Here is a 23,302-nt window from a genome sequence, read left to right on the forward strand (position 1 = left end):
TGTCAACAGTTGGGACCGCTGCCCTGACCAGCCGGTGAGACTTGCATTTATTCAGTAAAGATTAATTGACAGAGGCCTGAGTCAACACCACTAGATGGTAATTGACATTGTGGACTTCCCGAGTAGAAAGCAGTTAAGCACCCGCTGTAAATCAAAGGTTAGTCTTAGGACCACATGAGTAAACAAACTAGTTAGGTAAACTCCCCACGTTCCTTTGTTTCTACTCTCATTTATTTAAGAGGACAAGGCTGCCTTCAGCCAAGTTTATTACTTGAGCAAACCCTGCAGGCTTTCCAAGAAGGTTTGTGTCATATAATTTTCCCCACCATCCTGACTGAACCCCCACAAGATGTGGCCCACCATGAATAGTAAAAGGCACTTCCATCCCTCAGGAAATTCCAGTGATCTAGAGGTGATTTCCCAGGAACTAGGGACAAAGTCCAGCCAAGTTCTTTATTTTTATTTTATTTTATTTTATTTATTTGAGACAGAGTTTCACTCTTGTTGTCTAGGCTGGAGTGCAGTGGCGTGATCTCGACTCACTGCAACCTCTGCCTCCCGGGTTCAAGCAATTCTCCTGCCTCAGCCTTCTGAGTAGCTGGGATTACAGGCATGCACCACCATGCCCGGCTAATTTTGTGTTTTTAATAGAGACGGGTTTCTCCATGTTGGTCAGGCTGGTCTTGAACTCCTGACCTCAGGTGATCCGCCCGCCTCAGCCTCCCGAAGTGCTGGGATTACAGGTGTGAGCCACAGCGCCTGGCCCAAGTTCTTTATTACACAAGCACACAACCTCAAACAAATCAATATGAAAATGATTCAATTATTATTCAAATAAACAAGTCACAAACACTAAGGCTGTCAAGGACTTCCTTTTTGATCATTCTCTTTGTTGAGAAAGATTGACCGGTTCAGAGAAGGCACGACATCCAGACCTTTACCACTTGGAGGTTGTTTCGTTGTCTCTGTAGTAAACTGTACCAGAATATCTTCTCGATCTTTTTCCTGTGTCATTGTGGCAATCGTCTGATAAGACAGCAGTTGTGCAGAAGCACTGAGCAAAGAAGTGCTTTCTTTAAGGTGATGTATAGCTTATTCTACCATGTCTGTGTCATTAATCCAAGTAGAGAAAGAAGTGATAGCAACGACACAGATGCTACCTTGATTAGCCAACAGGCAATCTTAGCAATGCAATCGTCCATCACAACTTGTGCCAGTGAGTTGAGACAGATGTGTGTTCCATCTGGGGAAGAGGTGGTGTCATTCATACATTCTGCTAGAGGTAGCGATAGGTCTTTTTCAGTCTTTTTATTTCCTACCATTGGAACACTGCTCTGTTCACATAAACAGTAAGTAAGCAATGCCTCAAGTAGAGTGTCTGAATAATCAGGCGTGATCTCACTCTGGAGCTCCTGCCTGAGTTGGAATTTCCAGCATTGGTGACTAGAGTTAGGATTTCAATACACAGGCAAGTCTTGAAATACTGTTCCTTAATCTGAGGAAAATAAGAATAGATGTCCTGGCTAAACATGAAGTGAACCTGGTAGGGGCACATAAAACTCCAGGAAAAAAGGGAGTTGTTTCATGGCTCAAAATTGGAACAAAGGCCTTACATTAACTGTGTTACAAATTTGGATTCCTATTAATGTCTCTTCCAGGTGATAGTAACTAACTCATCTCCCTATGAAGTTCATTGGGTTCAAATTTAGAATTACCTGGAGTCAGATCAACGTATTGTCATAATTGTTTCTTTTTCTGGGAGAGAAGGACACTAGTAAAACCACAGGTGTGTTTATTTAGTGTCATTTGTTCTGTAGGTGCAAGTGAAAAAGCCATTGCCTATAATTCCCCTATAGACTCGTTTGATGAGACTAGAACTTGTCAAATGTATTGGTCATGGTGGTCTAGTGACAGATGGTATAACCAGTGTTGGTAAGATGGAGGGCAGTGGCTACTGTCTGGGATAATGTTAAGAATGGCATTAGAATGAGTGTGTTCTGACCTAACAATTATAACAAAAATGAAAAAAAAGAGACAAAGAGCCATTGCGGGTGGATGACAACCAGGGGTGTATAGAAAATGAAAAGAAGAATGACCATAAGCAAGCAGAGGAAGAACAAAACAGAATTTTTACAGAGGTCTTGGTCTGACATCTTGCGTAGAGGCTGTCTACTGTTCAGGGTAGTTTATTCTGAGGGTCTTGAATTATCTGTATAGTTCTGAAGATCAGCTATGTGTAGAATGCCCTGGAGAATCCTAGTTTGTCATTTTCTATGGGAGTAGGCATCTTGTTATGTTAGGTTTTTTTTTTTGTTTTTTTTTGTTTTTTTTTTTTGAGGTGGAGTCTAGTTCTGTCGCCCAGGCTGGAGTGCAGTGGCCGGGATGTCCACTCACTGCAAGCTCCGCCTCCCAGGTTCATGCCGTTCTCCTGCCTCAGCCTCCGAGTAGCTGGGACTACAGGCGCCGCCACCTCGCCCGGCTAGTTTTTTGTATTTTTTAGTAGAGATGGGGTTTCACCATGTTAGGCAGGATGGTCTCGATCTCCTGACCTTGTGATCCACCCGTCTCGGCCTCCCAAAGTGCTGGGATCTTGTTACATTAATTCTTAATTGTTTCCTTAGTTGTGAAATGAGGACAACTTGACTCCCCAGAGTTTGATTGATTGGTTCCCTGGAGTTTCTCTGCTGTATTTTTTGCTAATGGTACCTGATAACATCCTTCACAATAAGGTTCAAAAGCAGTTTTTCTTGGATGACTCTTCCAGTAGACAAAATCTTATGATTTAACATTATAAAGCTGTTTAGGAAAATATGGGAAGGTGGCCTCAACCTGTTGGTGATAAGACTGTTGGTGACAGTACTTGAGTCCTTTACCCTATTTTGCCGTGCCTGCATGCAGCATGGTAGCGTATAGTATTGGAGGTAAAATCCCTAAATAAATGGGCCTTCCAGTTACCAGTTCTTAGCAGGAGAACTGATACGTCCCCAGGTGAGTGAACCAAATGGCCATAAGGGATTCTGGAAGTACCTTTGCCTAGAGAGCACAAAGGTTTCTGAAATTTTTGTTTATTTTAACTTAAGGATGCTGTTTATTCTTCCAAGCATTCCAGAAGATTGTGGATAGTAAAGGAAGTATAATTTTTGAGTAAGGGTTCATTCCTTATGGAGTTTTGTTATAGTGGTTCCTGTGTTAGGCTGTTGTTGTATTGCTATAAAGAAATACCTGGGACTGGGTTTTTGGGGAACAGGTGGCATTTGGTTGCATGAATAAGTTCTTTAGTGGTGATTTATGAGATTTCGGTGCACCCATTACCCAAGCAGTGTACGCTGTACCCAATGTATAGTCTTTTATCCCTCATCCTCCTCCCACCTTTTCCCTCCCTGAAGTCCATCCATTGTATCATTCTTTTCTTTTCTTTTTTGAGATGAAGTCTCTGTTGCCCAAGCTGGAGTGCAGTGGCATGATCTCAGCTCACTGCCACCTCCACCTCCCAGGTTCAAGCAGTTCTCCTGCCTCAGCCACCTGAGTACTTGGGACTACAGGCATGTGACACTATGCCTGGCTAATTTTTGTATTTTTAGTAGAGACAGGGTTTCCATATGTTGGCCAGGCTGGTCTGTAGCTCCTGACCTCATGATCCGCCTGCCTCAGCTTCCCAAAGTGCTGGGATTACAGGCGTGAGCCACTGCACCTGGCTCCATTGTATCATTCTTATGCCTTCGTGTCCTCATAGTTTAGCTCCCCCAACATCCCAACATTTTTTTTTTCAAGACGAAGTCTCGCTCCGTCACCCAGGTTGGAGTGCAGTGGTGCGATCTTGGCTCACTGCAACCTCTGCCTCCTGGATTCAAGTGACTCTCCTGCCTCAGCCTCCCTGGGATTACAGGCACATGCCACCACACCTGGCTAATTTTTGTATTTTTAGTAGAGATGGGGTTTCACCATGTTGGCCAGGCTGGTCTTGAACTCCTGACTTCCAGTGATCTGCCTGCCTCAGCCTCCCAAAGTGCTGGGATTACAGGGATGAGCCATTGTGCCTGGCTCCCCACCATACTTTTTTTTTAATTTTTAAATTTTTTTCTGGCCTTTTATTGTTATTATTATACTTTAAGTTCTAGGGTACATGTGCACAATGTGCAGGTTTGTTACATAGGTATACATGTGCCATGTTGCTTTGCTGTACCCATCAACTCGTCATTTACATTAGGTATTTCTCCTAATGCTATCCCTACCCTAGCCCACTGTCCCCCCACCCCCAACAGGCCCCGGTGTGTGATGTTTCCCTTCCTGTGTCCAAGTGTTCTCATTGTTCGATTCCCACCTGTGAGTGAGAACATGTGGTGTTTGGTTTTCCGTCCTTGTGATAGTTTGCTGCGAATGATGGTTTCCAGCTTCATCCATGTCCCTGCAGAGGACATGAACTCATCCTTTTTTATGGCTGCCTCCCAAGCATACTTTTAAATGACCAGATCTTGTAAGCACTTTTTCCATTCATGAGAACTCCACCCCCATGAACCTATCACCTACCACCAGGCCCCACTCTCACCATTGGTATTTCATTTCAATATGAGATTTCAATGGGGACAAGTATCTAAGCCATTTCATTCTGTCCCTGGCCCCCTCCAAATCTCATGTCCTTCTCAAATTGCAAAACACAATCATGCCTTCCCAATGGTCTTCCAAAGTCTTAACTCATTCCAGAGTTAACTCAAAGGTCTGAAGTCTCAAGTTTCATTTGAGACAAGGGAAGTGCTTTCACTTATGAGCCTAAAAAATAAAAAAACAAATTATTTACTTTCAAGATACAAGGGGTATATAGGCATTGGGTAAACGTTCCTGTTCCAAATGGGAGAAATTGGCCAAAAGAAAGGAGCTATAGTCCCCATGCAACTCTGAAACCCAGCAGGGCAGCCATTAAATCTCAGAGCTCCAAAATAACCTCCTTTGACTCCATATCCTGCATGCAGGGCACACTGCTGCAAGGGGTGGGCTCCCAGGCCTTGGGCAGCTCCACCTCTGTGGCTTTTCCATGCTGAGATTGCAAGCTGCTGGTGGCTCTACCATTCTGAAATCTGGTGGGCAGCAGCTCCCTTCCCACAGATCCACTAGGCAGTGCCCCACTGGGGACACTGTGTGGGGGCTCCAACCCCACATTTCCCCTTGACACTGCCCTAGTTGAGTTCTCTATGAGGGCTGCACCCCTGCAGCAGGCTTCTGCCTGGGCACTGAGTCTTTCTCATACAGACTCTGAAATCTAGATGGAGTCTGATAGGCATTCTTCACTCTTGCACTCTGCACACCAACAGCTTTAATACCACGTGGAAGCTACCAAAACTTACTGCTTGCATCCTTCAAAGTGGCAGCTTCAGCTGTACCTGAGCCCCTTTGAACCCCAGCTGGAGCTAAAGCAGCAGATATGAGCAGCATTTTCCTGGGCTGTGCAGGGCAGTATGGCCATGGGCCTGGCCCATAACACCATTCATTCCTCCTTGGCCTAAGGGCCTGTGATGGGAGGGGCTGCCACAATGGTCTCTGAAATGCCTTAGAGGCTTTTTTTCCCATTGTCTGGGCTGTTAGCACTTGGATCCTTTTTAGTTATGCAAATATCTCTAGCAAGTAGTTGCTCCACATCCGGCTTGAATTCCTCTCCCAATAAAGCTTTTTCTTTCTCTGCCACAAGATCAGGCTGCAAATGTTCCAAACTTTTACACTCTGCTTCCCTTTGAAATATAAATTCCAACTTTAAGTCATTTCTTTGCTTCCACTTCTGAGCATAGGTTATTAGAAGCAGCCAGGACACATCTTGAATGCTTTGCTGCTTAGAAATTTCTGCTGGCAGACACCCTAAATCATCACTCTGAAATTGAAACTTCCACAGATCCCTAGGGCATGGATACAATACAGCCAAGTTCTGTGCTAAGGCATGATGGGTGACCTTTGCTTTGGTTCTCAATATGTTTCTCATTTCCATCTGAGACCTTGGCAGCCTGGACTTCATTGTCCATGTCACTATCAACATTTTGGTCACAAGCACTTTACTAGTCTTTTAAGAAGTTCCAAACTTTCCCTCATCATCTTGTCTGCTTCTGAGCCCTCCAAACTCTTCCACCCTCTGCCTGTTACCCAGTTACAAAGCTGCTTCTGCATTTTCAGTTATCTTTATAGCAGTGCCCCACTGCTGGATACCAATTTTCTGTATTAGGCCATTCTTGCATTGCTATAAAGAAATACTTGAGACTGAGTAATTTTTAAAGAAAAGAGGTTCAACTGGCTCATAGTTCTGGAGGCTTTATAGGAAGCATAGTGCTGACACCTGCTCAGCTTCTGGGTGTGGGCTCAGGAAGCTACAATCATGATGGAAGGTAAAAGGTCAGTGGCCACATCACATGGTGAAAACAGGAGTGAGAAAGAGTTGGCAGGGGGAGGTATCACCTAAATGATCCCATGAGAACTCACTCCATTCATGAGCAGTCCACACCCATGATCCAGTCACCTCCCACTAGGCCCCAACCTGAACATTGGTGATTACATTTCACCATAAGATTTGGGTGGGGACAAATATCCAAACTGTTAAATCAGTTCCCCTAACGTGTGTGTGCCTTGATCACTCGCTATAGAAGTTTGGATGTTCCAGGTTAGAAACCTCTTAGTGGCTGTAAGGACTGCAGATTTTCAGAGAGGAAATGCTTCAACCCATTAATATAATACATACAATACTAAAACATACAATAACTAAAACATATTCAAATATCATGAAGGGAGGAAGCTGGATAAAATCCATCTGAAAGTTTCCAGAGGGCTCTTGAGACTTTGGTTCCTGGCCATGTCCTACCTTTACAGTTTTTCCAGGACTATGTTGACAGATGGTGTACAGCCAAAAATACTGTTTAAAACCTGTGCTTTAAAGTGTCTTCATCAATGTTAATTTAAGATAGTAATTGATTCATATGTACCATAATGGATAATATAATGGAGAAATTTAGCTGATGCCAACTTGAAAAAATCTGGCACAACCACATGGCCATTTCGGGAGCACTAGGGATTATTTGAGTGAAGGTTATAATTTTTAACACTTTTCATTTCCAGAATCAGGGCCTTAATATTGATATTTTTTAATCTCTTGGAATTCCTCCAGAGATGGATCCTTTGAGGGTTCAGTGAGGAACATGGCTTTGGGTAAGGCTGCTTCTTCGGCATAGAAATCAGCTAGAGCATTTTCTTTCATTTCCATGTTATCTTTTTCATATTATCACTTCTCATACTATCTTTTCATGAGCCTTAGCTTTCGTAACAGCTACAGTCTAAGAAGTAGGAGTGCATCTACCTAATATAAGTTCTTTAATTTGTTGTTCATTTTTGAAGAGGGTTCTATCTGAGGTTAGGAAACCCTCTTTGTTTTTGGAGTACCCTAAAGTCATATACTCCTCCCAAGCATGTCTGCCATCTGTACATATGTTTACTCTCTGGTATTTGACTAGTTGATGAGCTTTATATAGTAAGTGAGATAAGTTCTGCCATCTGGGTGACTTTGCCTCAGATAGGGGACTATATTCTAAAGATAAATTAGTACTAGTTTATCCTGCTTAATAACCTCCAGTTTCAGTTTTAAGGTATCATCCATCATAAACAACAACAAAAATATGAGCCCATGGTTCTCACAGGAGTCTCTAAGGGATCTGAGTGAGCTACAGGAAGTTCCATAACTTTCTGTTAGGTAAGACAATTGTGAGGTACCCCCTTTTCTTAGTGTTAGGAGCAGGAGAATGGCAAGAATCAGAGTGCCGCAGTGGTGAACAGAAATGTCAGAGGGAGAGAATAATAGAGTACTGTAGGCCAGGCGCGGTGGCTCATGGTTGTAATACTAGCTCTTTGGGAGGCAGAGGTGGGTGGATAACCTGAGGTCAGGAGTTCAAGACCAGCCTGGCCAACATGGTGAAACCCTGTCTCTACTAAAAATACAAAAATTAGTCAGGCATGGTGGTGCATGCCTGTAATCTCAGCTACTCAGGAGGCTGAGGCAAGAGAATCCCTTGAACCTGGGAGGCAAAGGTTGCAGTGAGCCAAGATCACGCCACTGCACTTTTGCCTGGGCAACAGCGTGAGACTCCATCTCAAAAAAAAAAGAACATTGTAAATGTTTAATTGGTTGAACATGAAAAACTCTGTTCACAAATGATATGATCTTGTGTATAGAAAATGCTAAGGAATCCATTAAAAACCTTTTAGAGTAAATAAGTTTAGCAGCATTGCTGGATACAAGATCAATATACAAAAATGAATAATATTTTATTTATTTATTTATTTGAGATGGAATCTCACTCTGTCACCAGGCTGGAGTGCAGTGGCACAATCTTGGTTCACTGCAACCTCCGCCTCCAGGTTCAAGTGATTCTCTTGCCTCAGCCTCCCTACTAGCTTGGACTACAGGCCACCAGGCATAGCTAATTCTTGTATTTTTAGTAGAGAGGGGTTTCACCATGTTGGTCAGGATGGTCTCAATCTCTTGACCTTGTGATCCACCTGCCTCGGCCTCCCAAAGTGCTGGGATTACAGGCATGAGCCACTGCGCCTGGCCAAAAATGAATAATATTTCCATACATGTGTGATGAACAATCCAAAATGAAATTGAGAAAACAATTCCAGACCAGATGTGATGGATCATGCCTGTAATCCCGGCACTTTAGGGGGGCTGAGGCAGGAGCATTGGTTAAGCCCAGGGGTTCGAGACCAGCCTGGACAACATAGTGAGACCCTGTCTCTATAAAAAATACAAAAATTAGCCAGGCATAGTGGTGTGGGCCCGTAGTCCCAGCTACTTGGGAAGCTGAGGTAGGAGGATTGCTCGAGCCCAGCAGGTTGGGGCTGCAGTGAGCCATGATCATGCCACTGTACTCCAGCCTGGGCAATAGAACATGATCCTGTCTCAAAAAAAAAGAAGAAGAAGAAGAAAGAAGGAAGGAAAGAAAACAATTCCATGTATAATAAATACAGTGGCATCAAAATGTATAAAATACTTAGGAATAAATTTAACTAAAGAAATGGCGGCTGGGAGCGGTGGCTCACGCCTGTAATCCCAGCACTTTGGGAGGCCGAGGTGGGTGGATCACGAGGTCAGGAGATCGAGACCATCCTGGTTAACACGGTGAAACCCCGTCTCTACTAAAAATACAAAAAATTAGCCGGGCGTGGTGGCGGGCGCCTGTAGTCCCAGCTAGTCGGGAGGCTGAGGCAGGAGAATGGCGTGAACCCGGGAGGTGGAGCTTACAGTGAGCCGAGATTGCACCACTGCACTCCAGCCTGGGCGACACAGCGAGACTCCATCTCCAAAAAAAAAAAAGAAATGGCAAAACTTATATTCTGAAAGCTACATGACACTGTTGAAAGAAATGAAAGAAGATATAAATAAATGAAAAAGCATCTCATGTTCATGCATTGGAAGACTTACTATTGTGAAGATAACAATATTAACCAAATTGAGCTACAGATTCAAGGCAATCCCTATAAAATCCCAGCTATATTGTTTGTAGAAATTGAAAAGTTGATTCTAATATTTACATGAAATTGCAGGGGATCTAGAATAGCCAAAACAATCTTGAAAAAGAATAATGAAGTAGTAGGACTCACACTTACTAATTTCAAAACTCACTATAAAGCAACAGTAGTCAAGATAATATGGACCTGGTAAAGTATGGACACGTAGACCAACAGAACAGAATTTTGAGCTGAGAGATAAACCTATGTGTCTGTGGTCAACTAATTTTCAACAAGAGTGCCAAGATCATTCTGTGGGGAAGGAATAGTCTTTTCAGCAAATGCTGCTGGGATACCTGTACAGCCACATGCAAAAACTGGACTCTTACCTAACCCAGTGTACAAAAATAAACACAAAATGCATCAAAGCTAAAATGATAAAACTCTTAGAAGAAAACAGGGCTAAATTTCGTGACCTCAGATTTGGCAGTGGGTTCTTAGTTAAGTTAGTGGTTGCTTTAAGCTAGAGTGGCAGACCGGACGGAGTTTAGGGGAGAAGCACCTAAAGAGTATGGGGTTTCTTTTCAGGTAGTAATAAATATTCTAAAACTGACTCTGATGGTGAGTGCACAGCTCTGTGAAAAACCACCAAGTTTTACAGTTTAAATGAGTGAATTGTGTAGTATATGAAATATATCAAAATGCAGCTGTTTAAAAAGGGGATGAGGTCAGCCCTAGGGAACTGGGGAACCTTAACCATGGCCTGAACTGCCTGTATCTAGTTCTCCTGAGCATCGGTAGCAAGTCCTTCCAGGGAAACACCTGGGAGGGAGGCCTTGAAAAGTGGTTTGAATAACCAGGGTGCAGAAATAGGGGTGATCCCTAAGACTGAGGCCTAACTTGCTGGCCTGGTCTGAGCAAATGAGTAAGGGTGAGGAGATGTGGTTTGGACATTCAGGGACCACCAGAAAGAACCTTTGTAAAAATCACAAAGTTTATGATTTTTGAGAGGCTATCAACTCCTAATAAAAAAAAATTTGGCCAAGATTCTTGGTAGGGGAAAAGATTCCTTTAGTCCTTGGTATAAGATATCCATTCTCATGGTCAGCTGAACTTTTTTGAGTTCATATACTTGTTACATTAAAATTTTTATTTGGAAATAATTGTAGATTCTCATGCAGTTGTGAGAAATAATATAGAGAAATCCCATGTACCTTCACCTAGTTTTCTTAATCGTAACACTTTGCAAAACAGTAACAATATGACAGCCAGCATATTGACATTGATACAGTTAAGACACAGAATATTGTCATTCCTCAATATCCCTGAGGGATTGCTTCCGGGACCCCTGTAGATACCAAAATCTGAGACTACTCAAGTCCCTGATCCAAAATGATATGTAATAATATTTGCATATAACCCATGCACATCCTCCTGTGTCTTTAATCTCTGGATGACTTATAACACCTGATACAATGTAAATGCTATATAAGTAGTTGTTATACTGTATTGCCTGGGCATCCTTTCTTTTCTGAATTTTTTTTGTCTTGGTTGGTTGAATCCACAGATAAGGAACCCACGGATATGGAGGGCCAGCTGTACCTCCATTACCACAAGGATTCAGGTTGCCCTTGTATAGCCACACCACTTCCCTCCTGCCCCCACCCCCTTCCTAACTCCTGACAACCACTCATCTGGTCTCCATTTCTATAAGTTTTTCCTTTCAAGAATATTATGTAAATTCAACCATACAGTGTGTGACCTTTTGAAATTGACCTTTCCTTTTTCTTTTTCTTTTTGAGACAGGGTCTTGCTCTGTCGCCCAGGCTAGAGTGCAGTGGTGTTGTCACAAGTCACTGCAGCATCAACCTCCTGGGCTCAAGCGATTCTCCCACCTCAGCCCCTCAGAGGGCGAGGATTGCAGGTGTGAGCCACTGTGCCCGGCCTGCATGTTTAGCTTTTTAAGAAACTGCCAAAATGTTTTCCAGAATGGTGGTACCATTTTATATCCCCACCAGCAACGTATGAGTGATCCCGCTTCTCACATCCTCATCAGTTCATGATGCTGGCACTACTTTTTTCCGCAGCCATTTTGATAGGTGTGTAGGGATCATCTTTTCAGGTGCCTCTTTGCTTCTGTACGTCTTTTTTGGTGAAATGTCTTTTCCTCCTTTTCTAATCAAATTGCTTGTCATTTTACTGTTGAGTTTTGAGAATTCTTCATAAATTCTAGATACTAGTGTTTTGTCAGGTATGTGGCTTGCAGATATTTTCCTCCCAGTCTGTAGCTTGTTGTTTAATTCTCTCTCTCTCTCTTTTTTTTTTTTTTTGAGACAGTCTTGCTCTGTCGCCCAGGCTGGAGCGCAGTGGCGCAATCTCAGCTCACTGCAACCTCCGCCTCCCGGGTTCAAGTAATTCTCCTGCCTCAACCTCCTGAGTAGCTGGGATTACAGGCGCCTGACACCATACCTGGCTAATTTTTGTATTTTTAGTAGAGACGGGGTTTCACCATGTTGGCCAGGCTGGTCTCAAACTCCTGACCTCAAATGATCCGCCCTCCTCGGCCTCCCAAAGTGCTGGGATTACAGGTGTAAGCCACGGCGCCTGGCCCATTTCATTCTCTTAATGGAGTCTTTCATTGAATAAAAGTTTTTAAAATTTTTTTATGGAAGTCTAATTCTTTGATAAGGTAGAAGGTTCAGGTTGTGGCTTATTTATTTTGCCTGTGGTTGTCCAGTTCTTCCTGCACCGTTTGTTGAAAAGGCTATCTTTTCCTTACTGAATTTCTTTGGCCTTGTAGTAAAAAAATCAGTTGGGCATTCTTTTAATGCCTTCTCATTCACTCTGTTGGTGAGGGGAGATTCCAGCTCTGGGGTTTGGGGATGGCTGAACACCTGACACCCAACACTGGAAAGAAGAGCCCCACAGTGGTTTATGAGCCACATGCACTGAGAGGAGGATACCCCAGGCCCACTGGGCAACATGGGGCTGCATTTGGGAACAGAGTGAACCAGCAAGGGCTGTGGGAAACAGGCTTTGTGGTATTAAGAGAGAGAGGTGACTCCGGGTTCCTGTGGGAGGATGTACTGGCTTGTTTGAATAATTCTGTGGGCTGGCAGGAACTGAACTCCATTACCCTGAGATAAGCAGGAACTGTGCCTGGTCCCTTTGATACAGAGCATTGTTTTATTCTTATCCATGAGGAAGAGTGGGGAATAGATCTTATAGTGAGGCCATTAGGAGCCCTCCTGATTTCACCAGATGTCAAGGCAGCAGTACATATTATTGGGCTTTAATTTTAGTCCTTACACAACAGGCATATTTGTGTATTGCTGGATTTTCTAATCTGTTCTGTCAATCTGTCTATCCTCCTCCAAAACCACATATTCTTGATTATAAATCAATAAGAGACCCCGGAGGCCTCTTAGGTATCTCTTTCTGGCTGTGCCCCTAGCTGGCTGTGCTTAATTAGGTGGTGTTACCAGACTCCTCCTACTTGCTGACCAACAAAATAACTGTTCTTAAGAGTTCCCTTAGGTTTGAACTTCCCCAAACTCTGATTTAAATAAAGTCAGTTCCTTCAGGGGTAGCTTTGGAGCTCTCTAGTCCTGTGGACTCTCTCTCCCACTGGGAAAGATCTCTGAGCCACTACTCCCGGGCAATGGGTGGGGTTGGTAGCCTCAGATCTTCTTGGCTTGATTCTCCTGGTGTGGAATCCCTGTCCAATGAATGAACTGAGGTGAGGGCAATGGGAGCCCCTGTCTGCTCAGCCTGGGGCACCAGTGATCCAGGCTTATCCTGTAAGCGGGGCCAGTGTGGAGGAAGGAAGTCTCTGATCTCTCAGCCACACACAGTAGGAATTGAGCCTCTTCAACTAGGAGTTGGAGGAGATGAGGAATCCTGTGGTCTGCCTTTCCCAGCAAGACACCACATCCCTTGACTGGGAGCTGAGGGGAGCCCTGTCTTCTTCATCACACTTGTCAAGAATGGAGCCTTCATCAAGCTGAGCTGGGAAGGAGGGTGCTGAGGGATGGAGTGGATTGTAGCTGAAGTGCCATGGACTCTTTTGTTCTCACTGAGTTTTAGTAGGTCCTCCTGAATAAATGTTTCTTCATTTGCTGCACGTCCTTAGGACAATTTCCAGAGATTAAAAAATTTTAACAGTTTTCACCAATTAGGCTTATTTCACTGGGGAGTGGGTCTGCATGGCTCCTCACCACACCACCCTGGAAGTGAAACTGCTCCGTAAGCAAAACTTTCAGAGTCAGTGTTTCGGCTAAAGAGGCTAAAAATGTCACCAACAGTTTTCTTGGTAGACTGACAGAAGTGTAGATCCGGGGTGGCCTATACCAGAAGAAATGGAAATACCAGAATTTTCTTAGTATACTACAGAGGAAGAGATCCAAAGGCTTGGGGAGATTAGAATGATAGAGTGGATTTATCTTATGAGACCTGCTCATCCACCTTGAGTGGGTCAGAGGATCCTCCTTTCACTACAGTTGTGAGAAATAAGTTGTGAGATGAGCTTCAGCATCCTCGAAGAACTCTGCGATGGCTTGTTCCACCTTTCCTCCTCCTCCTCCTCCTCCTCCTCCTCCTCCTCCTCCTTCTTTTCCTCCTCCTCTTCCTTCTTCATCTTCTTTCTTCTTTTTCTTGAAACAGTCTCACTCTGTCGCCCAGGCTGGAGTGCAGTGGCATGATCTTGGCTTACTCCAACCTCCGCCTCCTGGGTTCAAGCAATTCTCCTGCCTCAGCGTCCCGAGTAGCTGGAATTACAGGCACACACCACCATACCCAGCTAACTTTTTTTTTTTTTTTTTTTTTTTTGAGATGAAGTCTTGCTCGTGTCACCCAGGCCGAGGTGCAGTGGCTCAATCTTGGCTCACTGCAACCTCCACCTCCCGGATTCAAGCGATTCTCCTGCCTCAGCCTCCTGAGTAGCTGGGATTACAGGTGCCTGCCACCATGCCTGGCTTTTTTATATTTTTAGTAGAGACGAAGTTTCACTCTGTTGGCCAGGCTGGTCTTGAACTCCTGACCTCAGACAACCCATCTACCTCAGCCTCCAAAAGTGCTTGGATTACAGGCATGAGTCATTGCACCCAGCCCTAATTTTTTATTTTAAAAACTTTTTGTAGAGGTGGGGTCTCACTGTGTTGCCCAGGGCTGGTCTTGAACTCCCAGACTCAAGTGATCCTTCCACTTCAGCTTCTCAAAATGTTGGGATTACAGGTGTGAGCCACTGCATGTGGCCATGGCTCTTTAGGTCAAAAATATAGAGGGAACAGCTACCATCAAACTGAAACACTAGGCTGGGTATGGTGGCTCATGCCTGTGATCCCAGCACTTTGGGAGGCTGAGGCAGGTGGATTACCTGAGTTCAGGAGTTCAAGACCAGCCTGGCCAACATGGTAAAATCCTGTCTCTACTAAAAATATAAAAATTAGCTGGGCGTGGTTGCGGGCACCTGTAATCTCAGCTACTCGGGAGGCAAAGGCAGGAGAATCGCTTGAACCTGGGAGGCAGGGACTGCAGTGAGCCGAGATCGTGCCACTGCACTCCAGCCTGGGCAATAACAGCAAATCTCTGTCTCAAAAAAAACAAAAAAACCAACAAAAAAACCCCCCAAAACACTAAACACAATGAAGATAATGAGATGACAGGTACTATGTGGCTGCGTTTAATCACTGAACAGAAGTTGGGTATGGTTACCATATAGACAGTAGAACAAACACGGTCATCAGAATAGCCAGGCTCACCAGGACCTTTGGCGTTGCTACATGGTGTTTCTGGAAATAAAAGAGATGGGGAACCTACTGAAATCTTACTGGATTTGTATAAGCAGAAAAGATCTAGGCCTAGTGAACAGAAGTCTGACTTGAATCACCAAAAGAGGGAGTCATGTCCCCTCAATCAATTCCCAGACTTGAGTGAATTCACAGATCCAGAGTCCCCTGAGTGAAGGGGAGGCCAGGTCCCCCTTCAGGAAAGGCACTGATACACGACCAAAAGTGGACGCTGTTAATCTTCCTTTCAGCCTTCCCCAAAGGTACCTGTAGCCATTTACTAGGATGACTATGCATGAAGGACAGAGAATATCAGATGTTTTAAGGATGACTCAGCACTGGTTCTGAGCTGACACCAATTCCTGGAGACCCAAAATGTCGCCGTGACCCGTCAGGGCAGAGGGATAAAGAGATCAGGTGACTGATGGAGTTTTAGGTCAGGTCTGTCTCACGGTGGCTGCAGTAGGTCCCAGAACCCATCCTGTGATTATTCCTGTAGCTGTGGATTCCATAGTTCACATAAACACACTTGGCAACTGGCAGAATCTCCCCATGGCTTCTGTGACCTTATAGTGAGAGCTATTAGTGTGGGAAGAGCCAAGAGGAGGCCTTTGAAACTGCCTCTACCGACAGAAACAGAAAACCCAAAGCAGTGTCATATTCCTGGAGGGAATGCAGAGATGGATGCCACCATCAAGGACTTGAAAGATGCCAGCAGGCAGCTCCTACTACATCTGCATTAAACTTGCCCATTTCGCCTCTTCAAAAGATAGATGGCTCCTGGTGAATGATGGCGGACTATTGTAAACTTAATCAGGTGATGACTCCCCTTGCAGCTGTTGTTTCAGATGTGGTTTTATAGCTAATCAGTACATAGCATATGTACTGGCACCCTGTATGCATATTGATGTGGTCAATGCTTTTTTTTCTCTAATCCTGTTCATCAAGAGTATTAGAAGTAGTTTGCTTTCAGATGGCAAAGTCAGGACTTTGCCTTCAGTGCCCTACTTCAGGCATATATCTAACCTGTAGTGCAAAGTCATAATCTAGTTTCAAAGGACCTCGAATGCATTTCCCTTCCATAGGCGATCAGGCTGGTCTATTACACTGATCGTATTATGCTGATTGGATCTGGTGAGTAGGAAGTAGTGACTAACCTAGACACATACATTGGCAACGTACTTGCATGCCAGAGAGTGGGAAATAAATTCCACAGAAATTCAGGGGCCTTCCACCTGAGTAAAATTTGTAGGATCCTAGTGGTCTGAGGCATGTCAAGATATCTTTCCAAGGTAAAGGAAAAGTTGTTGCATTTGGCCTCTTAAGGGGGACCACTAAGAAAGAGACACAAAGCCTAGCAGGCCTTTTTGGATTTTGGAAGTAACATACATCTTACTTGGGTGTGCTACTCTGACCTATTTACCGAGTAACCAGAAAAGCTGCTAGCTTTGAGTCGGGCTCAAGACAAGAGATGGCTAGAAGATCCAGACTGCTGTGTGAGCTTCTCTGCCACGCTGCCATGACCCAGCGATATGACCGTGTTTGAAGCATCAGTGGCAGATAGGGATGCTGTGTGGAGCCTCTGGCAGGCTGCTGTTGGTGAATCACAGTGCAGACCCTGAGGGTAGTGGAGCAAAACCATGCCATCTTCTGTGCATAATCACTTCCCTTTTGAAAAATGCCTTGGAACAGAATAGAAAATCCACGCAAGTGTGTGCAGGTGATTTTTTTTTACAAAGGTGCAAAAACAATTCAATGGAAGAGCAACCGTCTTTTCAGCAAATGGTGCAGGAGTGATGTACACAGACAACAAGAAAGATAAAAGATAGACCTTGACCTAAACCGCACACATTTGTCGAAACATTCACTCAAAATGGGTCACACACTTAAACATAAAATCGGGACAACAAAACTTTTAGAAGAAAACACAGGAGAAAGTCTTTGAGACCATGGATTAGGGAAAGAATTTTTGGACATGACACCAAAATCATGATCCATAAAACAAACAAACAAAAAGGATCAATTGGACTTCATCAAAGTTAAAAACTTTTGCTTGGTGAAAGACCCTTCAAGCTACAGACTGGGAGGAAATACTGGCAAACAACCTATTTGAAAATGAACGTGACTGGGTGTGGCAGCTCACACCTATAACCCAGTGCTTTGGGAGGCCAAGGCAGGAGGACTGCTTGAGGCCAGGAGTGTGAGGCTGCACTGAGTTATGATGGTGCCAGCACACTCAGCCTGGGTGATACGGCAAGATCCTGTTTCCAAGAAAAAAGAAAAGAAAAGAAAAAAAAATGGACTCACATGTAGAACATACAAAGAATTCTCAAAACACAGCAGTGAAAGAAACCAAACAAGCCAACTAGAAAACGAGCAAAAGATATGAACAGACATTTTACTCAAGAGGGTATACAGATGGCAGTCCTAGAAGCACATGAAAAGAAATTCAGCGTCATTAGCTATTAGGGAAATGTAAATTAAAACCATGACGATATGTCACCATACCTATGAAAGCATCTAAAAACAATGGGGACAACACTGAGTGTTAGTGAGGATACAGAGAAACTAGATCTTTCACACATCGCTGGCAGGAATATAAAGTGGAATGGCCACTTTGGAAAGTAGTTTAGCAATCCCTCCGTCCTTCCCTCCCTCCCTCCCCTCTTTCTTGCTTTCCCTCCCTCCCTCCCTCCCTCCCTCCCTCCTTCCTTCCTCTTTTCTTTTTCTTTCTTTTTTGAGATGGAGTTTCACTCTTGTCACCCAGGCTGGAGTGCAGTGACTCAATCTCAGCTCACTGAAACCTCCACCTCCTGGGTTCAGGAGATTCTCCTGCCTCAGCCTCCTGAGTAGCTGGGATCACAGGTGTGCGCCACCACACCTGGCTAATTTTTGTATTTTTATTAGAGATGGGGTTTCACCATGTTAGCCAGGCTGGTTTCTAACTCCTGACGTCAGGTGATCTACCCACCTTGGCCTCCCAAAGTGCTGGGATTACAGGTGTGAGCCACCGCGCCCAGCTGGCAGTTTCTTAGAAACTAAACATATACTTACCACACAATCTGACAATCTCACGGCTTGACATTTATCCCCCCAGATGAAAACGTATAGCCACACAAAATCATGTACATGATGGATATATTTCAAAATAATTGAAAGCAGAGATTTGAAGAGATTATCGGTACACTCATGTTCAAAGCAGCATTATTCACAATAGGCAAAAGGTGGAAGAAACCCAAGTGTCCATTGACAGATGAATGGATAAATAAAATATGATCTATTCATACAATGGAATATTATTCATAATATTAAAAGTAAGGACGTTCTGGCACATGCTATACCTGGATGAACCTTGAGAACATCATGCTAAGTGAAACAAGCCAGTCACAAAAGGACAATACTATATAACTGCACTTACATGAGGTACCTAAAGTAGTTAAACTCATCGACATAGAAGCTAGAATGTTGGTTGCCAGGGCTGGGGGAGAGGGGAATGGGGAGTTATTGTTTAATGGCTGAAGTTTCAGTGTTGAAAGATAAAAGACTTCTGTGGATAGATGGTGGTGATGGTAGCACAACAAAGTGAATGTACTTAATGCCACTGAACTGTACACTTAAAAATGATTAAGGTGGGCCATGCGCGATGGCTCACGCCTATAATCCCAGCAGTTTGGGAGCCGGAGGTGGACGGATCACAAAGGTCAGGAGATTGGGACTATCCTGGCTAACACGGTGAAACCCCATCTCTACTAAAAATACAAAAATTAGCGGGGCATGAGGGCAGGCACCTATAGTCCCAGCTACTCAGGAGGCTGAGGCAGGAGAATCGCTTGAACCCAGGAGGTGGAGGTTGCAGTGAGCTGAGATCATGCCACTACACTCCAGCCTGGGCAACAGCTTAAAAAATTAAGATGGAATTTTTTTTTTTTTTTTTTTTTTTTTGAGACGGAGTCTTGCTCTGTTGCCTGGGCTGCAGTGCAGTGGCGCGATATTGGCTCACTGCAAGCTCCACCACCTGGGTTCCCTCCATTCTCCTGCCTCAGCCTCCCGAGTAGCTGGGACTATAGGCGCCCGCCACCCCACCCAGCTAATTTTTTGTATTTTTTTTAGTAGAGACAGGGTTTCACCATGTTAGCCAGGATGGTCTCAATCTCCTGACCTCGTGATCCACCCACCTCGGCCTCCCAAAGTGCGGGGATTACAGGTGTGAGCCACCGCGCCCAGCCGGCAATTTTTATGTTATGTGTATTTTACCACAATTTAAAAATTTCTGGCTGGGCACAGTGGCTCATGCCTACAATGGCAGCAGTTTGGGAGGCTGAGGCGGGTGTATTGCTTGAGGCAGGCGGATCGCTTGAGGTCAGGGGTTTGAGACCAGCCTGGCCAACATAGTGAAATGCTGTCTCTGCAAAAATACAAAAATTAGCTGGGCATGGTGGCGCAGGCCTGTAATCCCAGCTACTCAGGAGGCTGAGGCGGGAGAATCGCTTGAACTTGGGAGGGGGAGTTTGCAGTGAGCCAAGATCATGTATTATATGTATTATATGATTCCATTTATATAATGTTCTCAAATGATAAAATTATAGAGATGAGAAACAGATTAGTGGTTGCCAAGGGTTAGAGATGATGGAGAAGAGGATAGAAGAGGGGGTGGGTTTGACTCGAAGGGAGAAGCGCAAGTGCTCTTGGAGATAGAACAGTTCTGTATCTCAATTGTGGTGCTGGTTACAGAAATCTGCATGTGACATAATTGCATAGAACTACACATACACACAAATGAGTATATGTAAAACTCATAAAATCTAAATAAATTCCATGGATTGTACCGATGTCAGCTTCCTGGTTTTGATGTTGTACTATAGTTATGTAAGATGTACCATTTGGGGAAACTGAGTAAAAGATACATGGGACCTCTCTGTACTATTTTTGCAACTTCCTATCTGTATCTTTGTAATTATTTCAAATTTAAAAGTTAGAAACAAACGACTAAGTAATCAAAACCAAACTGGCTTTGGGCCTTAACAGAGTCTGAAGGCGTGACCATCGACCAGCAACTTACCATGCAGTTTAAGCTGCTCATCATGAACTGGCTGTTGTATGATCACCAAGCCATAAAGTTGTGCGTGCACAGCAACACTCCATCATTGAATGGAAATGGTACATATGAAACTGAACTGGAGTAGGATCTGAACATGCAAGCTACATGATCTTCTCTCTCTCAACCCCTGCCCACAGCTTCATGAGGAATTACCTATGACCAGTTGCCTGAAGAAGAAAACTCTTGGGCTTGGTTTAGTCATGGTTCTGCGTGATCTGCTGGTATCACCTGAAAGTGGACAGCTGCAGTACTGCAATCCCACTGTGGGATGCTTCTGAAGGATGGCAGTGAAGGGAGATCCTCCCAGTGGGAAGAAGATAAGACTAGTGTACCTGGTTGCTCATTTTGCCTGGTTAAAAGTATAGATCTATACTTTTTCATGAGCAGTGGCTAATGGCTTGGCTGGATGGTCAGTACTTGAGAGGAACATAATTAGGAAGTTGGTGACAAGGAGGTCTAGGAAACAGGTATGTGGATGGACTTCGGCCCAGAATGTGAAGATAATTATTTCCCACACGAGTGCTTATCAAAGGGCGACCTCCACAGAGGATTTTAATGAGGTGGATGGAATAACCCATTTTGTGGATGTCAGTCAGCCTCTTTACCTAGCCAAATGGACTCATGAATAAAGGGCTAGGGATGGAGGTTACACATGGGGTCAACGTGGACTTTCACTCGCCAGGGTCAATCTGGCTACAGCTCCTGATACAGCAGCACTTCTGGGGGCTCAGCCAGCTCTCTGTCTGTAGGTTGATTACATTGGACCATGGAAGGGGCAGCACTTGTTCTGACTGGAATATGACTCTGGATATGGATTTGCTATTCCTGCCCACAATGTGTCTGCCAAAACAACTGTCCTTGGACTTAATACTTAATTATTTCACACACTGTTGCCTCTGACCTAGGAACTCACTCCACAGCAAATGGCATTAGGTCCTTGCTCATGGAATTAGCTGGTCTTACCATGTTCCCAAATATGCTGAAGCAGTTGGCTTTACACATAGATGTAATCAATCTCTTTTCTCTTAATTTCGCCAACTCAAGATGTAGAAGGTCTGTTTAAAATGGTGTGCATCAAAATAACCTGGAGTGAAATAAGTTGTCTATTTCAGCAAAGAAAATGGGAAAATAATAGATGAAACAACTGTGTTCCTCTTGATAATCTTTAACTCTAGCTTGTCAGTAATTTTACTCTTCTGTATGTTTGAAAAATTTTATGCTAGACTTGAAAACCAGACGTTTATCTGAGCAGGCTACCCTCTTACAAGACATTGTGCCCTTCTGTGTTGCAGGTGTGTGGGTCACTTGAGTAGACGTAGATGGTATGGAGGCAATAAAAAAGCCATGACCCAGGGCTGAGATATACATGTGTGACCAAACGTTAATATCAGTATGAATCCACAAGTGTGTGCGAAATGCAGGTCATTTAAGTGCTTAATCTAGTGAAACTCAGAGCTTTACTGGAGTTGGGGATGAACACCTTCTCTACGTTCCTCGTCTTATTCATCCCTTGGATCCTCACTGCACTTGGACCCCTTCGGTCCTTCTGTGAACCTCGCAGGGGTCCGCAGTGCCAGCTCTGGTAAGCCCGAGGGTCCCCCGCCAGCGGAACCCTCCAGAGCGCCCCTGCACGAGCAGCCAATTTCACCCGGCCGGTCGCGCCCTCCCCGGCGCTGCAGGCGCCAGCTAGCCCCGCCCCCGCCCGGCCGCCCGCCCAAGCCCCGCCCGGCCGCCCGCCCAAGCCCCGCCCGGCCGCCCGCCCAAGCCCCGCCCGGCCGCCCGCCCAAGCCCCGCCCGGCCGCCCGCCCAAGCCCCGCCCGGCCGCCCGCCCAAGCCCCGCCCGGCCGCCCGCCCAAGCCCCGCCCGGCCGCCCGCCCAAGCCCCGCCCGGCCGCCCGCCCAAGCCCCGCCCGGCCGCCCGCCCAAGCCCCGCCCTCGGGTCCTAACGCGAGGCTCGCGCGGGGCTGTCCTCGGCCGCGCCGGGCTCTGCCTGCAGTGTGGCCCGTCCGGACAGTCCCTCACCCCGGCCTGCGCTGCTGCGTGGACTCGGGACTCAGGAATTCCGCCGCGGCCCAAGGCTTGCCAGTTTGACAAAGAGCAGTCGCGGCAGGTGGTGGGCAAGGCTGCTCTGGGCGGGGGCCGGGGCAAGGCTCGGGCTCCACCATGGCGACCGCGGCGCGTGTTGTGGGCCGGCTCCCCGCGCTGTATAGCTGGACGGCAGGTGAGAGCCGGGACGCCGGGAGCGGGGTTCGCCTGGGGCCTGCAGAAGCCAGGGCGGAGGGAAGCGGGAAGCCGCGGCCGCCGGCGCCTCACGCCGTGCTTCCACCTTCGCCGGAGCCGCTGTGTGACCTTGCGCGCGTCCCCTCCCTCTCTGGGTCGCGGAGCTCTTGTCTGTGAAATGAGGGGGAACTGGACGTCGTTGTCCAAGGTTCTTCCCAGTTCCCAAAACCGATTGAGCGTGCTCGGCGAAGAGCGGGAACTGGCACGCATCGCCTTTGGGGCGCGTGCGACCCCCGGGGTCGTTTGATGTCGGCGTGGGTTTGTCCTCCCGCATAACGCTTATCTCTAGGAAACGCTCCGTGATTGACTTTGCATTTTCTGTTTGCTCAATTTTACTGGAAGTCCACAATCCAGCGTTTGTAGTTTCGAAATCCGAAGACCCCTAAAGCTCGAATATGTGTGTTTTAAAACTCATGTAGTGGCAGTCTTTAACCTGAAGTCATTTGGCAGAAAATCTGACTTGAACATTCTTTTGTCCATGTTGTCTCCGTCCTCTCCTTTGTTTTTTTTTTGTTTTTTGTTTTTTGTTTTTTTTTTGAGACAGTCTTACTCTGTCGCCCCGGCTGGAGTGCAATGGCGCGATCTCCGCTCACTGCATCCTCCATCTCCCGGGTTCAAGCCATTCTCCTGCCTCAGCCTCCTGAGTAGCTGGGACTACAGGCGCCCGC

General features: G+C 45.5%; 1 protein-coding gene across 4 annotated transcripts in view; it reads left to right on the top strand.

Annotated features, from left to right (window-relative positions):
* Nucleotides 1-22,296: 22,296 nt before the first annotated feature.
* MRPS5 (mitochondrial ribosomal protein S5) overlaps nt 22,297-23,302 on the top strand; it is a 36,292-nt gene continuing 35,286 nt past the window's right edge. For 3 of the 4 annotated variants that reach the window (XM_030920941.1, XM_010362057.2, XM_010362058.2), the window contains exon 1: nt 22,297-22,575. In XM_030920941.1, coding sequence (XP_030776801.1) covers nt 22,518-22,575 — 58 coding nt within the window. In that variant the 5' untranslated portion in view covers nt 22,297-22,517. Of the gene's footprint in view, nt 22,576-22,724; nt 22,837-23,302 lie in introns of those variants that run through there. The other variant, XM_030920942.1, reaches the window with a different exon arrangement.

The sequence above is a fragment of the Rhinopithecus roxellana genome, chromosome 17 (assembly GCF_007565055.1).
Source record: "Rhinopithecus roxellana isolate Shanxi Qingling chromosome 17, ASM756505v1, whole genome shotgun sequence".
In the NCBI taxonomy this organism is placed as follows: domain Eukaryota; kingdom Metazoa; phylum Chordata; class Mammalia; order Primates; family Cercopithecidae; genus Rhinopithecus; species Rhinopithecus roxellana.